Source organism: Melampsora larici-populina (assembly GCF_000204055.1).
Source record: "Melampsora larici-populina 98AG31 unplaced genomic scaffold MELLAscaffold_28, whole genome shotgun sequence".
Classification (NCBI taxonomy): domain Eukaryota; kingdom Fungi; phylum Basidiomycota; class Pucciniomycetes; order Pucciniales; family Melampsoraceae; genus Melampsora; species Melampsora laricis-populina.
Genome location: NW_006768792.1, coordinates 918,691 through 944,157, shown reverse-complemented (window position 1 = coordinate 944,157; position 25,467 = coordinate 918,691). Strand labels below are relative to the sequence as shown.

General features: G+C 41.5%; 2 protein-coding genes across 2 annotated transcripts; one reads left to right on the top strand and one right to left on the bottom strand.

The window, feature by feature from the left end:
• Positions 1–8,931: 8,931 nt before the first annotated feature.
• On the bottom strand, positions 8,932–9,981 carry MELLADRAFT_56637 (uncharacterized protein; the record flags this gene model as incomplete). The annotated part of the gene is made up of 4 exons (XM_007412010.1): positions 8,932–9,219; positions 9,334–9,514; positions 9,623–9,680; positions 9,774–9,981. The coding sequence occupies 2 exons, from the start codon at positions 9,345–9,347 to the stop codon at positions 8,982–8,984; spliced, it is 252 nt and encodes an 83-aa protein (XP_007412072.1).
• An 11,399-nt stretch (positions 9,982–21,380) lies between these two features.
• On the top strand, positions 21,381–23,697 carry MELLADRAFT_88701 (uncharacterized protein; the record flags this gene model as incomplete). Its single annotated transcript, XM_007412036.1, has 6 exons — positions 21,381–21,958; positions 22,057–22,136; positions 22,226–22,614; positions 22,672–22,933; positions 23,002–23,613; positions 23,693–23,697. The coding sequence occupies 6 exons, from the start codon at positions 21,381–21,383 to the stop codon at positions 23,695–23,697; spliced, it is 1,926 nt and encodes a 641-aa protein (XP_007412098.1).
• Positions 23,698–25,467: the final 1,770 nt, after the last annotated feature.

Below are 25,467 nucleotides of genomic sequence, written 5' to 3'. Positions count from 1 at the left end.
AGAGGACTTAGATACAACCGAAACCAATTGAACCAGCGTAAGGGGATTTTTTCTAACTACTGGCTTTGAGTAATTAGCCAAGCAGTGTTTCATCGTTTTCTTGACGTCTGGATGGTTGGTTTGACAAGTGATTGAAGGAAAGTCGCGATTGAAAATATGTTTGATACCGGTTAAATACGCGCGGACTGATCGAGGAGAAATCATGCAACTGAGACAAGTAATAAATTCACATAAGTCATTTTTGTTTGGGCTAAGGTCTTTTTCGAAATGAATACAAAATTTAGCCAAGCATTTAAAACCGGACTTGTATTTCAAAAGAGAAGAATCTTGGACGGAGTTACGACAATCTTCTATTGACATATGTTGTAACTCTTCTACACTAATGTTCGGAAAAGGCTTCCTTGGTTTGGGTTTAACCACACTTTTGGATTTACCCATGATGAAGACGAATCGGCGATGGAGTCTGGGTCTTCTTCCGATAGTTCGAGAGAATCTAAATTGACTTCTTTCCCGCCGGATGAGAGAGACGGGTCGATGTTTAAATAGGCGATTGAATCTGCATTAATGGCATGACAAAGAATATTGTGGTCCTTAACCATTAGAACAGATTTTATGCGAGATAATTTATCAGCCTCTGAGTTGTCTTCTGCTGAGACATGTCTGACTTTAACGTCGACCTTAGACAAAACTAATTGATGAACGCAGGAACAGAATAAGGGACGAACAATCCTGTTCGGTGCATGAGTCCTAAAAAGATTGACCACGTTCCTGTTGTCACAATGAATGAAAATCTTCTTTGCTCCGTTGGCGATACCGATTGTTATTGCCAATACAACACCCAGTAACTCGGCCCAAAAGATATTTCGAGGTGGGGGCGGCAGGATGAGATACTTCCCATTACGTGAACTCGGCTCCCAGACACCAATGCCCGTCATGCAAGCGTCGGTGAAGAAAATCACATCTGCTTCCGGAAGGGCCCAACGTAAGGTGTTCAACATTTGGACACCCTCGCTATCCTTGAAGAATTGGATCACCCATCGCAAATCGTTTTGATTTTCTTTGTTAAGATGGATTTGAAGATAGCGATGTTTCTTCTTGCCGGACTTTTCATATAAACTTTGGAGAGCAAACCTCCCCCACGGCATCGAAGTACATGCCCACGAAGCATGAACTAAAACCCTGTGCCAGTCGTTGAGAGAGTGGCCTGGCTTAGATACGAAGTTTTGAAGAGTTTCGATTAAATGTTTCTTCTTATCCGGATGTAAATACATTAGCATCTTCTCGGAATCGACAATGTGACCGATGATTTCGATTACCGGACCATTGATTTGCTTCTTCCAAACCCAAGGAATACCAAGTATGTCCCACAGGTTTAACAACTTTGCTTGAGGTAAAGGAATGCAGTGACCTTTGAATTCGACCGAGTGTTTTTTAGAACAGACTGACCAAATGTCGTCCATCATGTCGTTCATGTACTTTATTCCGAACTTGAACTCTGCAATCCATAGAACCAAAGAAAAAACACCGCAGAATATATGGGGAGAAGCGGAAGAACCAAAGGTTAGATCATGGTCCACTCTTTTCCTATCACCCCTAATTTTGATGATTTGACAAATTTGATATTGTAAATGGAGCGGAATCATTCTAAAGGCGTTCTCCACGTCTGATTTGTACAAATCTACTTCACCAAATTCTTCTTTCATTTCAATTAAAAAGGGAATGAAAGTCTTGAGAGAATCATAAGCAATCGGAATGTCGCATTTTTTGATCAGAGAATTAGGGGAATGGATGCCAGCACTCATGTTCAAACAGACTCTCATCTTTTGAGAATCTTTCTTTGTTACCATTAGAAGGGGGATGACCTTCATACCGGGCAATAGAGTAGTGAATTCTTCCAAGTAGCGACCTTTATCAACTTCTTCTTGACACTGAGCTTCTAATAATTCTTGATTATCTTTGCAAGATTTGTGATTCGGTCCGTCTACGATGGAATCATTCGGAAGGGATGAGCATGGCGAAAAACCTTCTTTTAGACCTTTGATGACTGATTTCACAAAAGGACGATTCGGATGATTGACCAGAAGAGTTTCGAATTTGTCGATATTTATCGGAGTTTTGACTTTAAAAAGGTGAGGATATTGTTTCAACACAAAATCTGCGCAAGGGTCTTCAGAGAGAGGTGGAGCGTCGGGAAAAGGCCATGCATAAAGGCTGGATTCGATAGCAGGAGATGAACCAAGAGAGTTTACGCCGTCCCATACATAGCCGCGAAGGAATTTCTGATCGTTCACATCTGTTTCCAAGTTAGTTTCCGATAAGGGACTGTCGCCAACTCAGATGTCAGTAACGAGACCACATGGTTAACTCAAGAGAACTTTTGAATATACCAACCTCACGGAAACATTTTGATCACAAGGTTCTTGAAGATCAGTTGTGGTGATCAATTTATGGGATCAATTAAAAAATCCACAATTACCAGTTTACCAGTTTATTAGCAGGATTCAGCAGGAAAGAAAATTCAAAATGGAGGTTTTTGATCAATTGAAGCTCTTGTAGGCTTATGTATTGGTCATTAGGTCAACATTACATCATTTTATTTCACATTATACATTAACATCATTATATTTTACTTACAAACTTATTACAAAAAGAAAGAAAGAAAAACATAAGAAAAATTCAAAAATATAGGTACATAGGTTGGAAAATGGTTTTTAGGTTAGTAGAAATAAAGTTATGGGTATTATGAGGTTAGAATATGAAAGAAAAACATTATATTATACTATGACAATTTTAATCTTCAAGGTTGATAAGTAGAAACAAAAGTTATTAGGGAAAAGGTACTTTTTTGAAGTTGGTAAACAAGAGGTACACGTGTAGTTTGGTTGTGTAATAGTGGTAGTGATGGAATTTAAGGTTGCCAAGCGGATTTTCCGGGATTTTTAAGGTTATAGATGATGATGTCATATTACATGAGCAAGCAAAAGAGAGTAGCAGCTGTGAAAAGTGAAGAAAATGGGTGAAATTCGTGGAAAATGGAGGTTTTCAGCTAATTACATATGTCAAATGACGTCAGAATAGGTTGGTAGATGGCTCATTCAACGCAGAAGAGTGGATTACATAATGTACAAGCTTTAAATCATTAGTAACGGAGGTTTGTGAAAAACGTTATAAGGCAAATAAAGAATTGGTGTGAATCTCGAATTTACAGTCACAAGTCAACATGTAATGCTCAAAACCTTAACTTCACAACTCAATATCTTACTCATCACTCATCAGAAGTAGGTCATGTAGGTGTCAGAAATGATCAGTAACACGTGGGCTACAAGATGCACTTTAGTAATCAAAAATTGGAGCACATCTGAAAAAATTCGTAATCTCAAAAATTGGTTTTCAGCTAGTTTACAAGGAAAAAATCACCTGTATTCATCATAAGAAGTGCTGTACATCATATTATTGCGTCATTGATTACGTTTAGCTGTCAAAATTACATCATTTATTAGTAACAAAATCATTACATTGCGTCATCATGGGGTTTTTAGGGAATTTTGGGCGGATTTGATTGGTTTTGAAGTTGTTGACCATTGTAAAAGTTCTAGTACATTGTTATATATACTTTGAGAGGGTTTTGGGACTGTTGTTCCCCTTTTTTCTTTATCATTTACGCCATTCTTATTTTGTTTATCATCATAAACTTATTTTAATAGTACCTGGTCACTTAAATACGCCCTTTATTACAGATATAAAGAGAAATTTACTTTAGTTTTATAGTCATAACAACTCATTGGGAATAATATCAATCAGATATTGCTTATTTCTTCAGTTATCATTTGGGAATAACACTATAGCAGTGTTGATAGTAATACAAAGTGTGCTTTTAAAGTTAAAATACGTGTGAAGATATATTTCTCTGGTGCCTTATCAGTACTCAACACAACAGAGCTCTCTCTGATTGCGTTGTTTTAGAAGAGAAGTCCTTAGACAACTTCTACTAGTCATTATATTAGTAGATTATCCTCTTCCAGCTCTGTATAACCCTTGTTGGGTTATAAGTTCTACATATTGGTGACTCTGCCCGGGCTTGACAAATTAAAAATTAGCTTATAATCAAATCAATTTCTCTTTAATCATTATCAACAATCAAAGTATATTATATTACATCAAGACTCAATAAAAATTATCCACGTGGTTATCAACAGAAGATATTTAAAATTAAATTTATTCAAATTAATCATAAACATTATCTTTCATTCTCATTTAAAAATATATCAAAATTAGTTCTTATTTAAAGAATTTATTATATAAAGAAGCTATGTCTTCAGTTATTCAGATGCATAATCAAGATGTGGTGGATGATGGAGATGAGGAATTAGAATTACCACCAACATCTCATTATAAAAGAACTCCACGAATTTCTGGAAGCAGAGTTTATGTTCCAGATGCTTCTACTTCTATTAATATATTACCACCACCACCACCTCCAGGACCTTCCTCTGGATCAACTATTCATGGAAAACAACGTGAGGAACAACCTGCTGCTGAGGATCCAATTCCACCTTCAGCTTTTACTGGATTCAGGGAACAAGAACCATTATTACCCTCTGATCATGAGGAAGACGTGGATTGGCAGCAACAATATTATAATCAACAACAATATTATTTACAAAGAGAAAAAGAAGTGGCAGATATGATCACTAATAATAGAATTAAGGAAGAAAAAAAGAAGAAGGAGAAGGAAAAAGAGGTGATAAAAGTCGTGAAAAAGAGTAAAGGAAAGAAGGTTATTAAGAAAATTATTAAAGAAGATGATGGAGGAGATTATTCAAGCTCTTCAAGTTCTTCAGATGATGATTCAATTAGTAATGGGGATGTCAGTAGTGAAGAAAGGAATGAGGAGGCTAGAAGTCATATTAAACCACGTAGAATTGATAATACTGATTCAAGTATTAGATTTGAAGTTGGAAGGAATGTTAAGAAGTTCATTATTAATTATCATAGTCAAGCTGAAGCAAATGGCGCCTCAGAACTTGATATGGTCAGGCAAGTAACCAGCTTTGTTGTTGGAGAAGAATTGAAGGAGGAAATACGTGAAATGGATGGATGGGGTACTGGTGAATGGAGTTGGAAGAAAGTTAAGGAACAATTATTTGAAAGGTATCAAACTACCACGGAGCAACCAAGATATTCAATTGATCATTTAAGAACTTTATCAGAAAGAACTGCTAGGACTGGTGGTGTTACAAATAAAGCTGAATATCAAACATTTAGAATTAATTTTGACAAAATTCATCAATATTTAACAAGACATGATTATATTGATTCAAATGATGAAGAAGTTGCACACCATTTCTATGATGCTCTCTCTGATGAGCTTCAAAAGAAATTCAAGAAAAGCATGATAAGAAAGAAGTTAATGAAGAAGGTGGATAGTGGAAGATATAGGTTACCTAATTTAAATAAATTAAAGAAGGTTGTTGATCATTATATTGAAGAAGAAGCCTTATTAATCTTTGAGGATATTGGAGAAGAGAAGTTTGCAATCAAGAATGAAATTGCTGGTGTTAGAAGTGAAGTAATTCAAAAAGATACTAGTAATAAAGTTGCAAAAATAGGAGGAATGCAAGCAAAAGCCACGCAGCAAATGGAAGTTTTATGTAGTGATTTGGGAAATTTACATAGAAATCACGTGCAGGCTCCATTATTATTACCACCTGTAAATGCATTACACCCTTATCTTCCTGTTTCAAACTCTTTACAAACTCAAATCCATCAACAAGCTGAACCTTTTAGAGCTCAACATCAGCAAAATCCGTCAAATTATCAAAGAGTTAATCAATCTTATAACAATAATAATAACTTTAATAATCAGCCACGTAATTTTCCAGCTCAGAATTATAAAGGACAACAGCCCAATTATAGCAGGCCTTATAATAATAACAATGCTAATAGACCTTATAATCCGCAAAATCCAAATACTAATAATCAAAATACTTATCAACCTCCACCACCTCCAGTAAATGGTAATCAAGGGAATACTGTCTTCTGCGTGTATTGTAATACTGAAGGACATACTGTAGGAAGATGTTGATGGGTAATTCAAGATAAGCAAGCTGGATTATTGCAAGATAGGATGGATGGTTTCTTTTTACCTTCAGGAAATGTAAGAATGTTTAAGCAAGGGGAAGATGGAATTAGGCAGCAAGTTATTAGATATTCTGAACAGCAAGCCAATGATGCTACACGTCAAAATATACAACAACAACGTGTAACAACTCCAGCTGTACATGTTAATACACCTGTAGTACCAACTGTAACTCCTACAGCTATTATTACTAAAAATGACGGGAAAGATAAAATTCAAGAGCTTAAAACAAGTTGTGGTATTCTTGAAGGGGATTGGAGGATGCCTGAAATATTAAGAAGTCATGGGAATGAATTATTGGGAGGAGGAGGAACTAAAATTTATGATATTACAGCAAATACACGTAGTGGAAAGACTGTAACTCAAGCTGAACCTAAGAAGAAGAAGAAGGTTACTATTAATGAAGAAGCTGAGGATATTGATGATGGTATGGATTTAGATATAGAAAATAATATTGAAGAAGCTGGAATAAATGAAATGGAGGAGAGTTTAAGAAGAATTCACGCTGATGATGATAATAGAAATATTAAGGAAGGCTCAAATAAAACAATCAGACCTTCTTATATAATGCCAGGACACGGGGAACAGAAGAATAAATTAGAAAGACCAGTCTTTGCAGACAATCCAAGGGTTGTAACAGACGTGGTTCAAAAGTTAATGAAGAGTGTTATTGACATTCAAGTTAAAGAATTATGCGCCATTTCTCCTGTGGTATCTGAAAAAGTTAAGAAGTGGGTTTCAAAGAGAAGATTAAATATGAATCAAGAAACAATGGCTTCAGCAGTTAACAGTACAGCTTTATCTGACTTTGAATTTGATTCTGAAAGTAATTCATCTATGGAAGTTAATTTACCTCAATCACCTTTATATTCCACGCCTTTGGGATATGTTACTATTACAATTGGTAAAATTAAATTGAAAGCATTGGTTGATTCAGGTTCTCAAATTAGTATAATTCCTCAGAAGTTTATGCAATTATTACCTGTTCAAACTGTGGTTAATATTAAAGGAGCAGTAAGAGGAATTGGTGGACAGAAGACTGTTTTATGTGGGATTGCTGAGAAAGTTAAGGTTAAGATGGGAAGGAATATTGAAGGCTTGGTTCAATTCTACGTAACTGAGGAGAGTCAAACTCCAATAATATTGGGAAGATCTTTCTTATTTGATTATGCTGTTCAATTGGATTTCAAGAAAGACTTAGGAGAGATGATGACATTAAAAGATAATAGAGGAGTATGGATGAAGGTAAGGTTATGTGAACCTGATAAGGGAAATTGGGAAAGATAATTAAATGTGGAAATTGAAGAAAGGCAAGGTTATGCAGCACCTGATTTATGCTTGGGTGTTGATTATGATATAGTTGAAGATGAAGATGATGAAGAAGAAGTATTTGGATTGCAATTTGAGAAAGAAAGTGTGGATTATGATTTAATAAATGAATTAAGCTTAATCATGTGTTTGGAGGATCAAGAAATATTTGGAAGAGGGCGTGAACTCAAGGATTTAAGGAGTTATAGTACTAAATATAAGACTGTAGACAAGAAGGTTAAACCTGTTAATGCGCCAATGCCACAGTATTTAAATCTTCCTTTACAAAGACCACCTTTATCAAGGGATCCTCATATTACTCCTTTAATTAAAAATCCTCCAGTCTTCAAAGAAACTGAGAAAACCACGGTGGAAAGACTCAAGCAATGCAACTTTGGACCTGCAGAACGGTTCAGTGAGGAGGAATGGAAGTTATTCTTATTGATATTGGTATTAAGGGAGGCAGCAATAGCTTATTGTGAAGAAGAAAGAGGATTATTGAAGCATTCATATGGACAACCTTATGCAATACCCGTGGTGGAACATGAGCCTTGGCAAATTAGACCTATTCCTATACCTGTAGCAATAAGGAATGATTTCATTGAATTAGTTAGACAAAGAATAAGAACAGGTCTTTATGAACAATCCACGTCAAGTTATACTAGTCCTGTATTTTGTGTACTTAAAGGTGATGGAAAATTAAGGGTAGTACATGATTTACAAGTATTAAATAGAGTAACAATTAAGGACTCTGGGGTACCACCTGCTCCTGAAGATTTCGTGGAATCCTTTTCTGGAAGAGCTTGTTATGGACTTGGTGATATTATGGGAGGTTATGATGAAAGGGAATTAGCAGCATTTTCACTTCCTTTAACAACTTTTGAAAGCACCTGTGGCACCTGTACAAATCGACTGTACAGCCAGAGAAGAAATGTACTTCTTCGTCGGCTGACAAGCCGGAGCTTCGCAGCAGAGCAATCCAGATGCTCTGGAGCACTATCATTTCACACTACAAGTCCCTTTCCAAGATTTTTTTTCACTTTTTACATGTTTTGTACCCTCAATTCATGCATTTCCGTCACTTTAGAGCACAAGAAAGTATCTGAAAAAATTGATAAATTTCAGTAAAGTCACCAGAGCACTGAGAGTGTTCTGATACGTGCTCAGAGCGCTCTGGACGCCTGTCAGAGCACCCTCAGTGCTCTGGTAGATAAGGTCAGAACACTTTTAGTGCTCTGGTGGACAGTCAGACTGTTCTGACTCTATCTCAGATCACACTGAGAGTGACTGTCTGGTGGCTGTCTGCTACATAGGGACATCCACCGACATCTTCACCGAATATCGGAGTCATACATAGATTGTCGAGCTTCGACCAGACCAAACCTCCATAACCAGACCAGAACACAATCACACCGGAATCCAAAATACAACAGGTGATCAACTCAGCCAAATTAACGAACATCTTCCATCTATTTTCATCAACCAACAGCTTTCAACTCGTCATACAACAGCTTTTGACTCAAATACAATACATTTATTGAGCGTCGACCCCAACTCCTTCTGGTTGAACCTCCACACCTCTAAGCTCGCCACCTTCCAAGTCAATCGCCTCATCAAACTTGTCCCCACCATCAATTTCAATCTCCTCGTCTTCTTCATCGGGATCAACCCTAATATCATCACCGTCCCAAAGATTCAGAAACAACTCTGCCTCTTCGTCCTCGTCGAGTGGAACAGCATCAAGGATCTCTGCATGTGCATTCGCTGACCAGGCTTGTCTGCTTCTGGCTACCAAATCTGACCACCGCACCCTCAACCCTTCCTCTTCTTCGTCTGTAAGCTGACAGTATGTTTTTGTCTTTGACAACAACTCCGACATTCCACAGTTCCAGAAAATCATCAAACGAGCCAGTTCTTGTTCAATACGCAAATGGAGACTGCGCAGCACTTGTCTACTTTTTTTCAATCGATCAGCTGGCAGTGTTACCTTTGAGCGCACAACACCAATGATCCACTTATTCGTCTCGTTGTCTGGATCATCATCTGTAGAACAGGCCTTGGCAAAGGGTAAGTCTTAGTTCATTATTTGAAACAATGTATTGAATCGACCTATGATTTCGACAGCTGTCTTGAGAGCTGAAACCTTCCCTTCCATCTCCAATGCCCAACTGATAGATTGTCAACATTCTCTCCCAATCCGGCGTAGTTCATCACTAGCGTGGGTCATATACAGGTAAGCGCGAATTCCATCCTGTGTATCTTGATCCATTGCCCATGGCTGGTCAGGATGAGTAAGTTGACCGATGTCCCAAAACCAATCTGCTAGGGATAGGCTTTTCATCTCGTCAAAGGATGGGCATACGATGGATTCATCGGTGGGAAAATTGGTGTTGAATTTCTTGACATTTCCCTCAAAGGTGTTGTATTTAACTTTCAAGAGGGCTTGTTTTTCTCACAGAGTTTTCTTTGTATGCTGTTGGCTTCGAGTGCCTTTAGTTTTAGTCAGAAGGAATAAATGATCAATTTAGTGACCTATCATACACTGCCATGGAAGGACTTGATCGGCTCCAACCTTCCCTCTCATCGTTCCTCCGTTGCATCTCAAAGACATCAACCCGAGCCCCATAGAGTTTTGATTTTGAAACCCGGATCCTAATAAGAAGTTTACCCTTTGGTGCTACAGGCAGCTTTTTGTTATTGATATTTTCATGTTCAGTGTACCTTATGACATGAAGCACTCACTCAAACGTCCAGGCATGTCACGATAGTGTGGACCTCCTAGCTGCTCCGCCAGATCATCAATCTCTTCTTCGAGGAGCTGTATAGTCTCTGGTAAAATTGCTAATTTTCGACGCTCGGCGGCTGTTTGATTCCGCCTGTGCTTAGCCTGCAGTGCTCGAAGTTCGTTTCTGAGAAATAAACCACATGAGACTGAAGCAACAAAACAAAACATTCGACTCATATGTACTCAACTTGGCCTCCTGATGACGTTCTTCCAAGGCAACGAGTTTATTCAATTTCACGGTCAAAGCCTGTGAATTTTCGTTCACCATAGCGTTCAGTTGGCTTTCCCTCTGATGAGTCCATTGTGCTTTCAGATAAGCCTCTGTGTACGTTGGTTTACGTCGTCTCAAATCTCGAAGCTGTCCCGCGCTTGTATGGAAGAGTTTCCCACTTGATGCCAAGCGGGTTTTCAACCATTGTACTAAGTCACATTGATTCATTAATAATTTTTCTATATAATCAAACTATCAATTATATATAGGAATTTGACATACTTGATTGCATCCTTTTGACTCTATTAGTATGCTGTGCTCGTAAGTTGAGAGCACAGAGTCTGTGGGCTTTAGTTGAGTACCTCAATGCACCAACTAAAGCGGCTAGGCTGGACCAGATTCTCTCCAGCCCTTCCCCATCAGACATCCCCCAATCTTCATTAAGTCGTGGGTTGTACATTAGCTGACAAGCCCACTGGTGAACATGAGAGTGAAAGACACTTGTTCCAAACTTAAGCCGCTTGGCTGCTCTTTCATCCTTGAAAAAATCTCTCTGTTTGGTTTTGTCGGAAAAAGAAATGAATACAGGTCTCCTTGGAGAATGTTTAAATAGTACATATCTTTAGGATACTTTTTTCCATATTACAACCAATGTCGTACAGTATTCCAAATCGAGGAGCTTCATGATCACCTTTGACAGTCTTCCGCAGGATCCAATCCATCATGGCCAGCGGAAAATACCCTCTACGTATAGGATATCCAAACTAGTCAGATTATGTGGAAACCAAAGGGAAAAGAAACTCACTTTTCACCGGTTTGAACCAAATTTATGAACTTGAGCAAATGATCGTGGCGACAAGCCATGCCCATTAGACCAGTTTCATCGCATCCACGCCAGGTTTGGCGTCCTCGTGTATCATTGGCAGCGGTGTGCTGAGCACTGCATGGATCCTATTGACAAAGCATAATCAGCTGTGAGTTCTCAATCGAGTTCAACAGATACTGTATTGAGACTCACAATAACCTCCACACCAACACGTCTACGATTCTGTGTTGCGTCCATTCGATCCTTCCACATCTTCACTTCCCCTGGTGGAATGAAAAGAGAAGGCAATATTCCTGTGTCACCTCGCCACGCTGCACTTGCGGCGAGGTGACGTCGTTGCTGAAAGTTAGCATCCATACATATGATAAGATTGGGCTCACTGTCCCTGATGCCCGGAGTCTGAGGTCCAAAGCATGATGGACAGTTATCGGCAAGCTCATCAAGAGCAGTTAACTTCAGACTGCGTATGGTCATTTCTTCCTCTAATCTGATCATCTCTCGGTAGACATCAACCGCTTCGGAAAAACACTTCCTTAAATCACGACGCTATTTGAGGTGGTGATTATTGTGTATGTATTAGTGCAATATAGTAATAGAACTCACCTGATGCTTACCGCAAACAAAGAAAATCGCATTTTGTGCGTCTAAGTACTCATCTAGGCCTTCAACAAAAGGTGCAATCCGGATACTTGAGAATTTCCAAAGGATATGGAAAAAACGTAACAAGCGTATTGAAAATGCTGTTCTGGGTCGAATAGGTGCACTTCCAATATACCCCATGTTTACCAGACGAATCAAATCAGAGGTACATTTACAAGACTTGATCAATAGCCTCGATCTACCTTTGATGTCAAGGAAAAAAGACTCAGTTGTATGTACAATTGACTACACAAGCACCACAAATCTCACCAATGATATCAATAGTATCGACTATGACTTCATGCCTCTGCCATTCGCGGCATTTACATTCCGAATTCCAGTCGTGATTCCACAGTTGTGGATGGCCCCATTGGAATGTCATCCGGCTACATGGAAGAAATTCACCGAATAAGGAGTGAATCACCGCTCGCCAGTTGACTTCTTTGCGAAGGGTGCGCTCCTGATAGGTCACGCTTCGAAAGTAATCGGATGGATTGGTTGTGATAGGGTTATGCGGATCGTTATCAGGATTTTCTATGTGAGTATACACAAGCTGTTCATAATGCTCATTCTCTTCATCTTCGTCAACTTCATTGGCTGGAGGTTGATTGATTGGGCCGGCGGTGTTGTTGTTGGGTGCAGGATTGTCTTCAAGAGCTTCTATTGATGCTTGTCCCTCACGAGCGTTCAAAGCAGCCAATCGCTGTCTAGCAGAACCCGATGGGCCATCTTTCGACTTCTTCTGACGCTTGACGTTTGGCCGAATCTCTTCACCAGGCAGAACCATGATGATTGCGTATAGGATTCGAGCAAAACCAAGTTTTAGGAAGCAAATTGATTGGTCACAGGGAGAACCAGTGATCCAAAGATCATCCCCCCTCTTATGCGCGTATATCCGAACCTGATTCTGATATGACAAACAATTGGCATATGCAACTCCTGCCTTGAGACTAAATGAACTCGACCTAGTTAAGCTAAGCGAGGACATTTGTAGTTGGAGAATTTGTTGGTGGATCTCACATAGATCACATTCATCAACAAATGAATGTACATAGCGAAATAGTGGTTTAAGGATAGTTGTAACTTCTTGAAATGCCCATCACAACTATCAATCATGAGTCACAAAACTTGAGTATCAAAGTGGTGTAAATGGTGAATCGACGAGTAGCAATCACCTGAGGTCACTTGTTGAGACACAATTCTCAAAGAAAAGTTTGTCATTACTTGAGTTACAACAAAATCTGAACCCATTAAATGATGGTGAAGCATTGGTCTATCCAATCTTGAATTACTTTATATCAAAGAGAAGGCCATCACAATTTCATTTGTGATAACAGTAGCCAATCCTACGTGTACAGGTCCCGTCTTCAAACAAAGTTGTCCAATAAAACTTTCACAATTTTCAAGTTACTAGAAAAGTTGAAAATGAACCCTTATCTTACATCATAGATCTATGGGTATGCGAGTTTTTATATATGCTCCATAAGCTCACTTCAGGTTCATTGATACTTTATCCACAAATCTCAAGTTTCTCTGAGACACGGGCGTCAAATAAAAGTTTTTCATTTTTCAAGATAAATGAAAAATCAAACCGGTGTCATAATACTATGGCATAGCTTCAACTAAAAATCAACTTTCTTTTTTTTAAAATTTGTTAGTCGTCATTTCTGTTTTTTGACGCCATTACCAAGTCTATTTCTCACGTGTGTGTGATAGACAGTTGTTAGGTGGTAAGTCTATGTTGAATATGACTATGACTGGTGACTGAGCCCGTGCTTAAGGAACCTACAATACCAGGAGCGAAAGTTCTTCCACCTTAGACACAGACTTACATGTTTGTTTGTTTGTGTGTAAAGTGGTGTGGGGTGGGCCCCAGACAGGAGCAGAGGTATTATAAGATCCTCAGATCATACCTCGAACCTCTCTGAGGCGAGAACAGAGCTCTCGGAGATGTGGGCTTCTCAGCCCCTAGACTCACGTAAACGAAGAGCCGTGAGCCATGAGAAGCCCCCAAATCTCTCGTCTGCGTGAGTCTCAACAACTCTCAACACTCCCGTTCATCTTTCCCCTAAACGCATCCTTTCTGTATGGGAAATTAAACTTTATATTGTCACCACAAATCCGCGGCCAATTCAGATGATCTGCGCGCTGATCCTTACAAAAGGAGAACTTTATTTTCTGAACAAACTCGAAGGACGCTGAAGCTACCTTCCAACTAAATCATATACACATCAGAGTGAGGCTTTTTAAAATTTTTCCCCCGCCCGAGGTCTTCTCAAACCGCTTGTCATTTTCCGTATGAAATCTTCAAATCATTCAGTAGCTTCTTCGTCGAACTTAGCTCCCTATCTGAATACTTTCGAAGGTATATCTTGTACGCGTCTGAAGACCACCTTCCACAGGATTTGAGGTTTTCTCTTGAAGCTCCGAGGTTCCATCTTAACGAGGCCCCCCCGATTCTGAACAAATGACCATACAGAAGTTGATTTTTCTTTGATCTATTCTCGTTCCAAATCTCTCTCAGGTATGTCACTGTTTCATTTTTCTTGAGGATTTTGCGACTTTTACCGGACCCTATTGAGAAGATCCTATCTGACGGGTTCCTGGGTCGATAATCGAACAGCTTCCGTAGGGCCTTCACCGGATTCAGGGTCGACTTTTGTTCTTGGAGGTGTATGAATTGAACTTCTCCCGGACCCGCGGTTTTTGCGTTCCTCAAGGTGATTCTGACGTTGACGTCTCCTTTTCCCCAAGCTACGTCTTCCCATCTAGGTACCTTGTCCGAGTCCTTGTTGGTAACCAACTCGCCTAACCTCGCTGTCCCCCAGAATGCGACGAGTGCCAAAGCTAGGATTGCCAGGCCTTTCTCCCCCTTGTTCGGAAGGTGTTCGCACAGGACGACGAGATCGGACACCATCACCGGTGGGCGTTTCTTTTCCTTGTTCTTGAATTCTGCCTCAATAGCACGCGAGGCTTTCAAGAGCCCTGCGACCGCGCCGTCGATGTGTGACGGGTAAACAGCGTTGTGGAAGAGGTGCCATGCCTTGATCCCGGCTACGTAGGCTTTTAGAGTTCTCGAGCTGACCGATTCATCGTCTTTCGCCCTCTCCTCTACCTTCTTAGAACCCCATACAACAAACTCCTTCATCCTGTCTCCCGATATTGGTAAGAGTTCATTTGCATTCAACCTTTTCACTGATGCGAATCTGTGTAACTTCACGATAGCTGAATTGTAGTGTTTTAATGTTCCGTCTGCCCAGGTGCCTCTCAAGAAATGGGTTTGGACCTCGTCATCTCTTGAGACGTCTACTCCATGAGCGTTCTTCTTGAATGTTCCGTACGCCTTTGTAAGTTTCCGCAGATCACCTTCCGTCGGCTCGTTCGAGGTGACTGTCTCTGACTTTCTAGAAGGGGATTTCCTCATCGTTCTTCAGGGTAATTTGATGCAAAATGACGCGAAGATCTTCTGGCACCTGAATCAGAACTTCGTTGTACCAAGCGAGATCTCCGAGGATGCCTCGGGATAGTCCATCTGCTTTGTTATCCCCGGAAACCACTCTCCTCTGTTTCACGTTGCAACCTAAATTAGTGAGTAGATGCTGGATTTGTTTCAGCTCCTCATTTACGAGGGCATCCTTAGACTTCCTCTTCCGAAGGCCGGCTTCTGTCGTCGTGTTATCGGTGTCTACCCAAAATGTTTTTCCTCTCACTGACGAGATCTTGTCCAGGACCAGGAGACCCAGCCTCACGGCTACGGTCTCAGCCCAAGCTATCGAGCGTTTCCCATTTTGTAGCCGAAAAGTTTGCCAGCCTTCAATAAATTTAAAACTCGCCCAGTTAGCATCCACCAGTACTCCGATCCTAACAAGCATGTCCGGTTAGTCACGGCCTACAACGTAACGAAACAATACGGTACGTGACACTCACCCAAAAGACGACGACGCGTCATTTACCCAACCGATTTCCAAGGGCTTCGAGCACGTCACTAGTGGACGTGAGTCAAAAGTTGTCAAGCAGGTGAGCCACTCTTCCAGGTCGTCCTTTACGTCTGAAGGCACCTTCCTCTCTGCTTGAGGATTGACCCAACTCTCCAACCATTGGTAGAAGGACCGGAGGTAGGCTGCCATGTGGGGGACTATATTCACTGTATGACCCAGCTTCCCTAAGATGCTGTCTATCTGGGCGTATTTCCACGTCGCGCCTTCGACCAACAACTCTCTTATCAAGGCAAGTCTTTCCTCCAACTTTTCCTCCGGTAATCTGACGGAATGGTCCTTTCCATTCCAGATGAACCCGAGATAACGCTGTTCATCCGCGAACTCCTGGTTCTTCTTAGGGTTAGACTTCACCCCCATTTCGGCGCTCAATCTCTAGACGTCCTCCAGCGATACCTCATCACTGGGCCTCTTGAAAATGAGGTTGTTGTCCACCCACCGGAATACGATGAGCTTCAACAAGACCGAGATGACGACTTTCCAGACATCTGCCGGGGCGCCGAATACCCCGCAGCTGGCTACTCCGCCAAAGCCCACGGCTAGATCGATCCACACCCTGTCATAGAAGTCTAACAGGCATAGAAATCGTCTTTGGGAAGGGTGTAACGGCAGCTGCCGGTACGCTTTTGCCCAATCGAAAATCGCCACCATCCAGTGTCCCGGGTTTTCTTGTAAGAACAGTGCTACCCAATTGAAGTCGTCCCACTGGGTTTCATAGTTCCGCTTGTCCACGAAAGAATTCACTGACGGAATCGATGGATTGTTCTTAGGAAACAACAGGTCGTTTATTAACCTGACGGATCCATCCCCATTGATCGCGGCTCCCATCGGGTTTGTTCGAAAGAACCCAAATTTCTCTCGGATTTGCTCTCTCGAGAAGGGTCCGATCAATCTCTTAGCTTGAGCTTCTTTCCAGATTGTAGCTTCTATCTCGCTTCTTGCTTCCCTGGCTGACTCGTGGTTCGGAGGTGTGTACCATTCCAAACCTTCTATCTCGTGTTGAGGGATCCCTAAACAGAAGCCCTCCCTGAACCCGTTGATTATGTAGGGGATGTCTTCATCCAGGACAACTTCCTTCATCAAGGCGGACCACATCGGGATGACCATGTCACAGCGGACTCTTGCAGGCCACATGTTAGTGACTGGCACCGTGTATATCTTTCGCTGGTTCAAAGGCAAGATCTTTGATTTTCTCTCATCGGGTTCTTCTTCCTCTGACTGAGAATCTGACTCTGAATCTGTGTCGGTAGTTCTTTTTCCGTTGCTCAACCGACTCTCGCCTGGTTCCTGAGAAACTGCCAAGACTGGAGTCAAAGCTGCATCTACCACGGACTCACTTTGCTAAATCCACATCACGAAGACGCCAGCAAGAGAGAGAATATGGGAACAAAACCAAACTCAGATTCTTATTTCCTTCTCAACCACCCGACAACATATTTCAGTACGAGACAATCATTTTCTGGACGCGTACCAATACACAAGTAAAGATTTCAACGAAGAGAACAAGAAACAATCAAAGAATTCCACCCCCCCCCAGAACGGACACAGGCTACCGGAGTAAAGCAAAAACATTCGGGTGTCACGGAGCGATTGACCGCAAGATTCAGCATGGTTGAGAATGTAAAACTAGTCAGTTTCTGTTTTTAAAACTTCTTTTAGCGCGTGTTGCGTTAGCTCACTTTGTTTGGGCTGGCGTCACCTTCGCCGGGACATATGCCGGTTTCTGCACCGCTCCTTGAGCTGACGTCTGTGCCTGTGCTCGGGCCTCCGAAGTCTGTGCATCTGTGGGTAGGAATCAGCGCGTGTGCGTCCGAGTCGGGAGAGCGAACCTTGCGTGAGTAAGGAGTCTAAAAAGGGACGGCAGATTACAGTCTGAACTCACGATTCGTCACATTGCTGCTCTTATGGAAAGGGGTGTAGCTACCACCACCTGCTTTGGACTTGCCTTGATAAGAAGGTTTTGAACCCTTCCCCCGGGTCCTTCTTCTGGACTTCCAGTGCTCAGAGTTTCCGTCCGCGCTCGACTGTTCGGCGGGCACCGTCGCTTTGATGGCTGGACGGGGTTTCTCTTTCCCGGTTCTGAAACTATAGCCAAACTTCGGGCCACCCTGAGCGTATGGATTCATCGATCCATATACCAAATCACCAGCCAGCTCCGCGTGCCATTTCGCCACCGCTTCGATCCCTGGTTGGTGACCATCCGGAAGAGAGACGTAAGTGTAAGACACGTTCTTCTTCTTCTTCCTCAATTTATCTAACTCGTCATCCGCTGAATCAGATTCTTGTCGGCGGAATACAGAGGACCGAATGTATAGATGATAGCGGAGAGCTACCATCCAACAGCCATAGCGTTCTCCAATCTGAGTGACGACCTTTACGTGCTTAGGGATCCACTTTGCGTAGTCGACGTGGCCATAAAGGTCTGTCGCGTACCGCCGTTCTAGATTAGAGGCCTCCACGAACTCTCCGAAGTCCATCAACCGATCTCTTTTGATATCGAGGTTGCTCAGCGCTCGTTCGCTCGCCGAGTCAAGGATGTTTGGGTCTGCCGTTCCCAGACTGTCGATGTTTTCTCTGAGGAAAATCGAGAGAGGTACGTAATCATCCATTTTCTTGAAATGTTTCGCCCACCTCTTTGGTAAATTCGGGAGGTCGTAGGCTTTCACCTCTTTATTCCTAAACAAAACCTTCTTTTGTTTAGAAGACCGCCTCGAGGAACTCCTCTCTGAGTGAGAAGAGGAAGCAGAATCCGAGCGTGAGTCCGAGGAGTCTGAGGAAACAGCGTGCGCCCCGCTTCGTTGGTCTGAGTCTGAGTCTGAGTCTTTCGACAAAGAGTCAGAAGAAAGGTGTCTTTTTCTCTTCTTCTTCTGATCGCTCTTTCTTTTCTTCTTGGACTTAGAGAGTTTCGATCTCGACTTGACAATCGACTCTTTCTTCTTCTTCTTCGCCTTCACAGACTTCTCTTTTGAGGATGACTTAGGATCGGGTCCGCCGTATTTATCGTAGAACTTCTTTTTCAAGCGTTTCACACGATTAAGATGGCCTTTCTCCACTTCTGCCACGATCTCTTCAAGCCAGGCCACACGCTCAGAGGATTTGCCTTTCGGCTTCTTCTTCCCCTTCCCGTTGCCACTGCTTGGCTTCTCTCTCGAGGTAACAACAGCTGCCAAAGCTGCCGGAGAGGTAAAATTTCGAAATGGTAAATCAGCTACCGCGACTTCAAAGCACATTCCGCCTCTCTTCACTGCTAGGACAACCGGATCAACGAGCTTCTCGTGAGAACCACTCCTATGTCTCCGGCTGGAGCCTGCGGATCTACAAGTATCCTATCAAAGGTCACTTGGATCTGAACCCCTGAGGGTCTCCCGAACACCCGTAGGGCGGAGTGCAAGCACATCTATGCGGGGGCATTCTCTACCGAATACGGGAGTGTCTCGAAGACGAGAGTGTTTGAGACGCTAACAACTCACATGCGCTGGAGTCACTATCCTCGTCCGTTGAGTCGTCTAGCGAGTCATCTTGGCGAGGGTTCTTCAACTTCTCCTTCCTTTCCTCGGTGAGTACGTTTACGAACTTCCCATTCTTCAGGACTAGTTTGATCGGCGCTTTTGGGGGCTCCCTTTGCAGATCTGCCTCTTCTAATGCGTCGTCTTCGTCGTCCTCCAGTCCATCACCTTCACGTTCACCAGCCTTGCCGTCTTCATCTACATCATGGAAGGAGGTGTCGTTTTCAATAAGGTTGTCGTCTTCAGCTGCTGGACCTGACGTTGACTGGCCCAAATTGGACCCCTTTGCCATTGCTCTAGTTTTGCCCATCTTCTATCTTGATCACTGTTGTATGAGAATTAAAATCTTCTAGATAAACTTCTATGAGAGAGAAAAAGGAAATTAATTCTATGGAATCACTAGTGAAGTTTTTTTTTTTTTTTTTTTTTTGGATGTTGTTTTGTGGAATTGCAGAGCTATTGTAAAACCAACGAAATCTAAAATTGTTTATGAAGATCTTTTTGAAGAAAAGAAGAGGGGTGAGAAGAGCTGAGCAGGAAGTCTCCCAGGGAGAGCTGTGAATTTTGGAAGCGTGGGAGGAGGAAAATTTTTTCCTTTCTCACGCTTCCGAACTTGAAACCCATCAGCTTCTTGGAGAGTCGGTGCGTGCCCCTATGAGAGCACGCGCCCTTCCTGCTTCTCACCCCTGCCCTCAGAAATAGACTCCTGTGTACCGTCGCGGGCTTTGGGAACACCGGTAATACTACTTGCTATTTGTAAGCAAACACGAGTTGCATTAAATCAAACACATTTCAGATCATTGTCAAAAAGTTTGCAGGATGATAGGCCTATGCTAGCTTATCATGACACCAGTGTTAGTTTTGAACATGTTCAAAATTGAAGAAGTTTTATTTGAGTTCCCTGTCTGAAAGATTGACCTGCACAAGTTCATAATTGCTATAAACATCATGATGATACTGCAATGTTGGCTATTATATAACAAAATTGGAACATTGTTAGAACTATGCTGTCCCTTCGTGAAGACACTATTACTTTCATTTTAACTCAAACAATGACAAATGTTCATTTGAGCGCTGTGTCTCAACAAATGGCCCCCACATGTTGTCATTTACTACTGAAATCACCATGAACTTTCAATGAGAATGAGTATGATATCACATAACTTACGGGTTGATAGAGCTAAGCTATTGATTTATGAATGGAGATCAATTGTTTATCCACCTTAAATCACAAGGTTCTGTTAGAACACTATGTCACAACAAATGACCTGCACACAGAGTTTTTTCAATACTTTCGAATGAATCTGTTATGAGCCTATACATTACATAAAATAACCTCGCCTGGAAGTCATTGTATATGATATATAGGCGCATAACTGGCTCATCTTTCTCATTTCCTTCAATCAATCAATGCCTAACTTTTATTCGATGAACAAATCACCACTTGTCAAGATTTCCACGTCAAGATTTCCCGCTCACCTTGGGTTACATTATTTGCCATTGGGTATGGATTGAAAGGTCGAAGTAAGGAGGTTCAAAGTATCTAAGAGCTTAAAATAATAATCAGATAATGTGAATGATAACATATAAAATCTGATTTGTCAAAGACGTGGAGACCCAATTATATCACTGATCAATTTTAATCCCTACCTACCGGTTTGAGCACGGGGTGGACTGTAAAACAAGGGTCAGAAACTCCTACCGGAAACTCCGGTAGGAGTTTCTTCCGGTAGGAGTTTCTGACCCTATTCAAATTGATTAAGTAAGGTTTTCTTAATTTCTTCCAGACTTCCCCTCCGAAAGACTTCATCACTTCGAACTAACAACGATAACATATTCCATAACCGACATCACACACTCACACACTCACAAAATAACTATTACCTCTGCTCTCTCTCATTCCATTTAACACGACTTACTCTTACATTACCTTCAAACAATCTTCAGGTCTACTCTCAATTTGGTTCAGCAATGGCCAAAAAAACTAGCGGCCGCACGACTAGGTCTTCCCGAGGTTCAGTCCAAAAACCAAAGCAATCTGTTGGCCGGAAGAGAGCAAAAGATGTTGAGAACCCCGACGAGGATGAATCCGACTTCCGTGATGATGCGGATCGTGGGTCAAGCAATAGATCCCATTCTGAAAGTGATCACGAACCGACTTCCTCAACCAACCGTTCGAAACGAGTCTCTGCAGCAAAGAAGGGAAAAAAGGGTGGAGGCAAGAAGCCAAGTGACAGTACTGCTAACAACAATCCAGACCCTCAAAATCGGACCAAACAACCACAGGAAAGCAATGTCAACAAAAAGCAGTCTAGTCCCATCTTCCGCTCTCGTCATCCTGGGTTAGAGATGGATACCTTTGAGGAATCACTCAACGATTGGACTCTTGTGGCTCTTCGACAAGATATCGCCAAACAGGCCTCAAAAGCAAATCGAGCACATCCTGATATTGACGCTTTAGTCAAAACTATCAGAATGCAATATGAAAAACGCATGTTGATGGCTGCGCTGATGGGAGGGGTTCCTGAAGCAGTTGTTTGGAAGATTGTGTAACTTTCCCGCGGTTTTCTCTTCCTTACACAAATCAAGTATGTATTGACTGACTAGTTTCTTCATCTTATGCATTCTTTTTGTGCATTGGGCATAGAGGAGAAGGAGGGAAGAAGGGTAATGTGAATTCCTGGATTCGTTTCCTCGGTTTCTGTAAGCGTGCTCTTGAAGAAAAGTGTATGTACAGAATTCTTCAATCTTATTTATGTTCTCATTCCTCCTATCTTATCACTCTATTTATAATGCTTTGTCCTTATTGCTTATAGTACCAGAACGAGCTACTAGGGATGATTGGGTTACCCGGAACAAGAAGCTTGCTAAAGTGTGGAAGGGCTTCACAGACGATGAGAAGACAGTCTTCAAAGATCCTTATTTTTTTGCTCTAGCAAATCTACCCGATCTATCTTATTTCGAACGTGAAGATGCTGAAGATGAAGATGCAGAAGACCTCAGTATGGACCACCTTGACGCCTCCTCGACCGCTCCCAAGGTGCATCAACTTAGCGAAGATGATCGGACGAAATACATGCCTATTTTCAAGGAACTTGTTGATGTTGAAAAGCTGCTTGTGTGTCACGGCCGGCAGGATCCTACTTCTTCTGTAGCAACATTACAGAAGAAGTCATTATCTGAGGTACAGAAAGCTCATCACGATGTGAGTTGATCATCTTTGTCCACTCTATATCTTCACAATATTAATACAAAAAAATAGTTCTCCGTTGTTTGTCAACGTTATCAAATCACCTACTATCTTACTGCCGTCAGTTGTGGTAGTTACAAGGGCTGGTCACAGACTTTTTCAAACGACGTATCTTTTGCTAAATGGGCTGAGACTCACCCTAAAATACCGAGTAAATTTAAAACTTATATTCATGGGAAGACTGTCGGAAAAGAAATTGAAGCGCCCACCAAGGTTCAGCAACCTAGTGATGAGCGCAAAACTAGACTTACACGCCAGTTGAATTCTTTAGTTGGTAAGTCTGGTACCTTGTTCTTTTTGTAAACTTCACCCGGGTAGCTGATTTTATCTGTTGGAATCTAGATGTGGTCTTTAAAGGAAATATATTTCCAAAACTTGAAGATCCACAAGGCGAGATGGTAGAGAGGGGTTGGCCAATTCGCATTGTTCAGAAGCCAGGCAGCCTATTATCACCGGAGTTACTTGAACTGGGCCATCGGCGAGCTAAGGGTTCTACTATACAATTATGGCTGAAAGATATTGAAAGTGGACACTTTGCGATAGAATTAATTCCAGAAGCCGAGCGACAACCCAAACCAAAAAAATCAAAAAAAAAGAAGAAATCAAAACAACAACGATCAGCTAGCTCATCTGAAGAAGAAAGAGACGAACCTACACAATCACAAGCTCCACAAGCTCGAGTTACCAATCAAGGACTCGCAGATAGTGACGATGAAGAACAGCCGAGAGCTTCCTCTGATCAACGATCGCAGGTTCAATCAAAAAAACGAATTCGTGATGATTCCGCTAATCCCGATGACCACCCCGGTCTCCAGCCTCCAAATCATAAACAGAGACATTCCAAAACCCAGACGCCTCACCTTCGAACCGACCAAACTTCGGCCAATGTACGCAACACTGATGAACATGATGATGAAAATAATTCTACATTGGATGGATCACCGATACATGATGGTCAGTACCTTTGAATCATTTTCTTCATACCCTGCTCATCCCTTTCTTACCCACTCATCTCTCATGTTTGACAATGCAGATTAGATTGGATGAAAACACAATCCCTCAGTGTCATTGTTTTTTGTTATGTCTCCCTTTTTTTCTTGTCACTCCTTTTCATTTTATGTTTTTTTTTTCATGTCGCTCCTTTTCCTGGTTTTCTCAGCAAGATTACCTATATATCGACTCTGTTTTGCGAGCTAGTTTCTCAATGTTTTCCCCCTTTCTTCATGTCACTCCTTGGTTGTCTTTTATTCCATGAACGAGATGTCTCTCATGCTACTCTACGTTGATTTTTCATGTTATTTGATGGAATTGTCACTCTTTTACGGTCTCGGATGTTCTGAATGTGCAATCTGTCATGCACAAAAAATAATGATGCAAGAATCTGTGCACCAAGCAGTCTGTCCAGACAAATTGGACATCATGAGGGATGTGAAAATTAAAAGTTTACAATATCAAATTTTTACTCTTGATTGAAGCAGAATATGTGTCGTGGAAATTTTAAAAAGACGTGACTTGTCAAAATTCATAAAATTCCACTTGTCACAAACTAATGGTTTGGCTGTTTATTTTTTATTGTATTGTATAATATGACTGAAAGAATTCATTTTCAAAGCATGTTTGTATCAATAGGTATGAATTCAATGATTGAATCAATCCTTGTATCAATAATTGATTCATTGATTGAATCAATCATTGAACTGTTGTGTCAATTCAAAGCCATCCAATTGTTCAATTGATTGTGTATGTCGGTGATGGCGTTCAGCATGTAGCTGCATGTAGTCAATATGTACAACGGTCATCGTACGACGGTCATTCGAGAGATAGCGGAGGAGAAACGATAAGTCAGTGATGGTCAGTGTGACTTGTAAATGATGTTTTCTAAGATGACTAAATACAAAATTGAAATTGGAGACGTTACCTTGTAAATTCTTGCTGTGTCGAGCATGTAATCAATCTGGTGAAATGAACTCAAAGCGCTTCGGAAAGTAATTGTGTGTGCCAGAAAGGATACAAAACAATTTTGCACCAATGTGGTTTTGATTAGCAGATGTATGTACTACAGGTTGGTGATGATTGTGGAGAAAAAACGGTGAGTGAGTGTTGTCTGCACTAGTTGTCTGAGGAGGGGTCTTTGTCTTGTTGGGAAAGATGAAGAGCAAGTACATATGTAGCTAGTGGGCTGGATGAGTCTGGATGACACTCGGTGGTCTTTCGGAGCGCTCCGACCATCAGTGTGATCTGAGATAGAGTCAGAACAGTCTGACTGTCCACCAGAGCACTAAAAGTGTTCTGACCTTATCTACCAGAGCACTGAGGGTGCTCTGACAGGCGTCCAGAGCGCTCTGAGCACGTATCAGAACACTCTCAGTGCTCTGGTGACTTTACTGAAATTTATCAATTTTTTCAGATACTTTCTTGTGCACTAAAGTGACGGAAATGCATGAATTGAGGGTACAAAACATGTAAAAAGTGAAAAAAAATCTTGGAAAGGGACTTGTAGTGTGAAATGATAGTGCTCCAGAGCATCTGGATTGCTCTGCTGCGAAGCTCCGGCTTGTCAGCCGACGAAGAAGTACATTTCTTCTCTGGCTGTACAGTCAATTTGTACAGGTGCCACAGGTGTTTGAAACCCCTTTGGGAAGATTACAATTAACTAGATTACCTCAAGGAGCAACTAATTCAGTAGCTGTATATCAAGCTCAGATGATGTGGATATTGCAAGATGAAATTCCACAACATGTAGGAATATTTATTGATGATGGAGGCGTGAAGGGACCTGAATCAGATTATAATAATGAAGTATTGAAG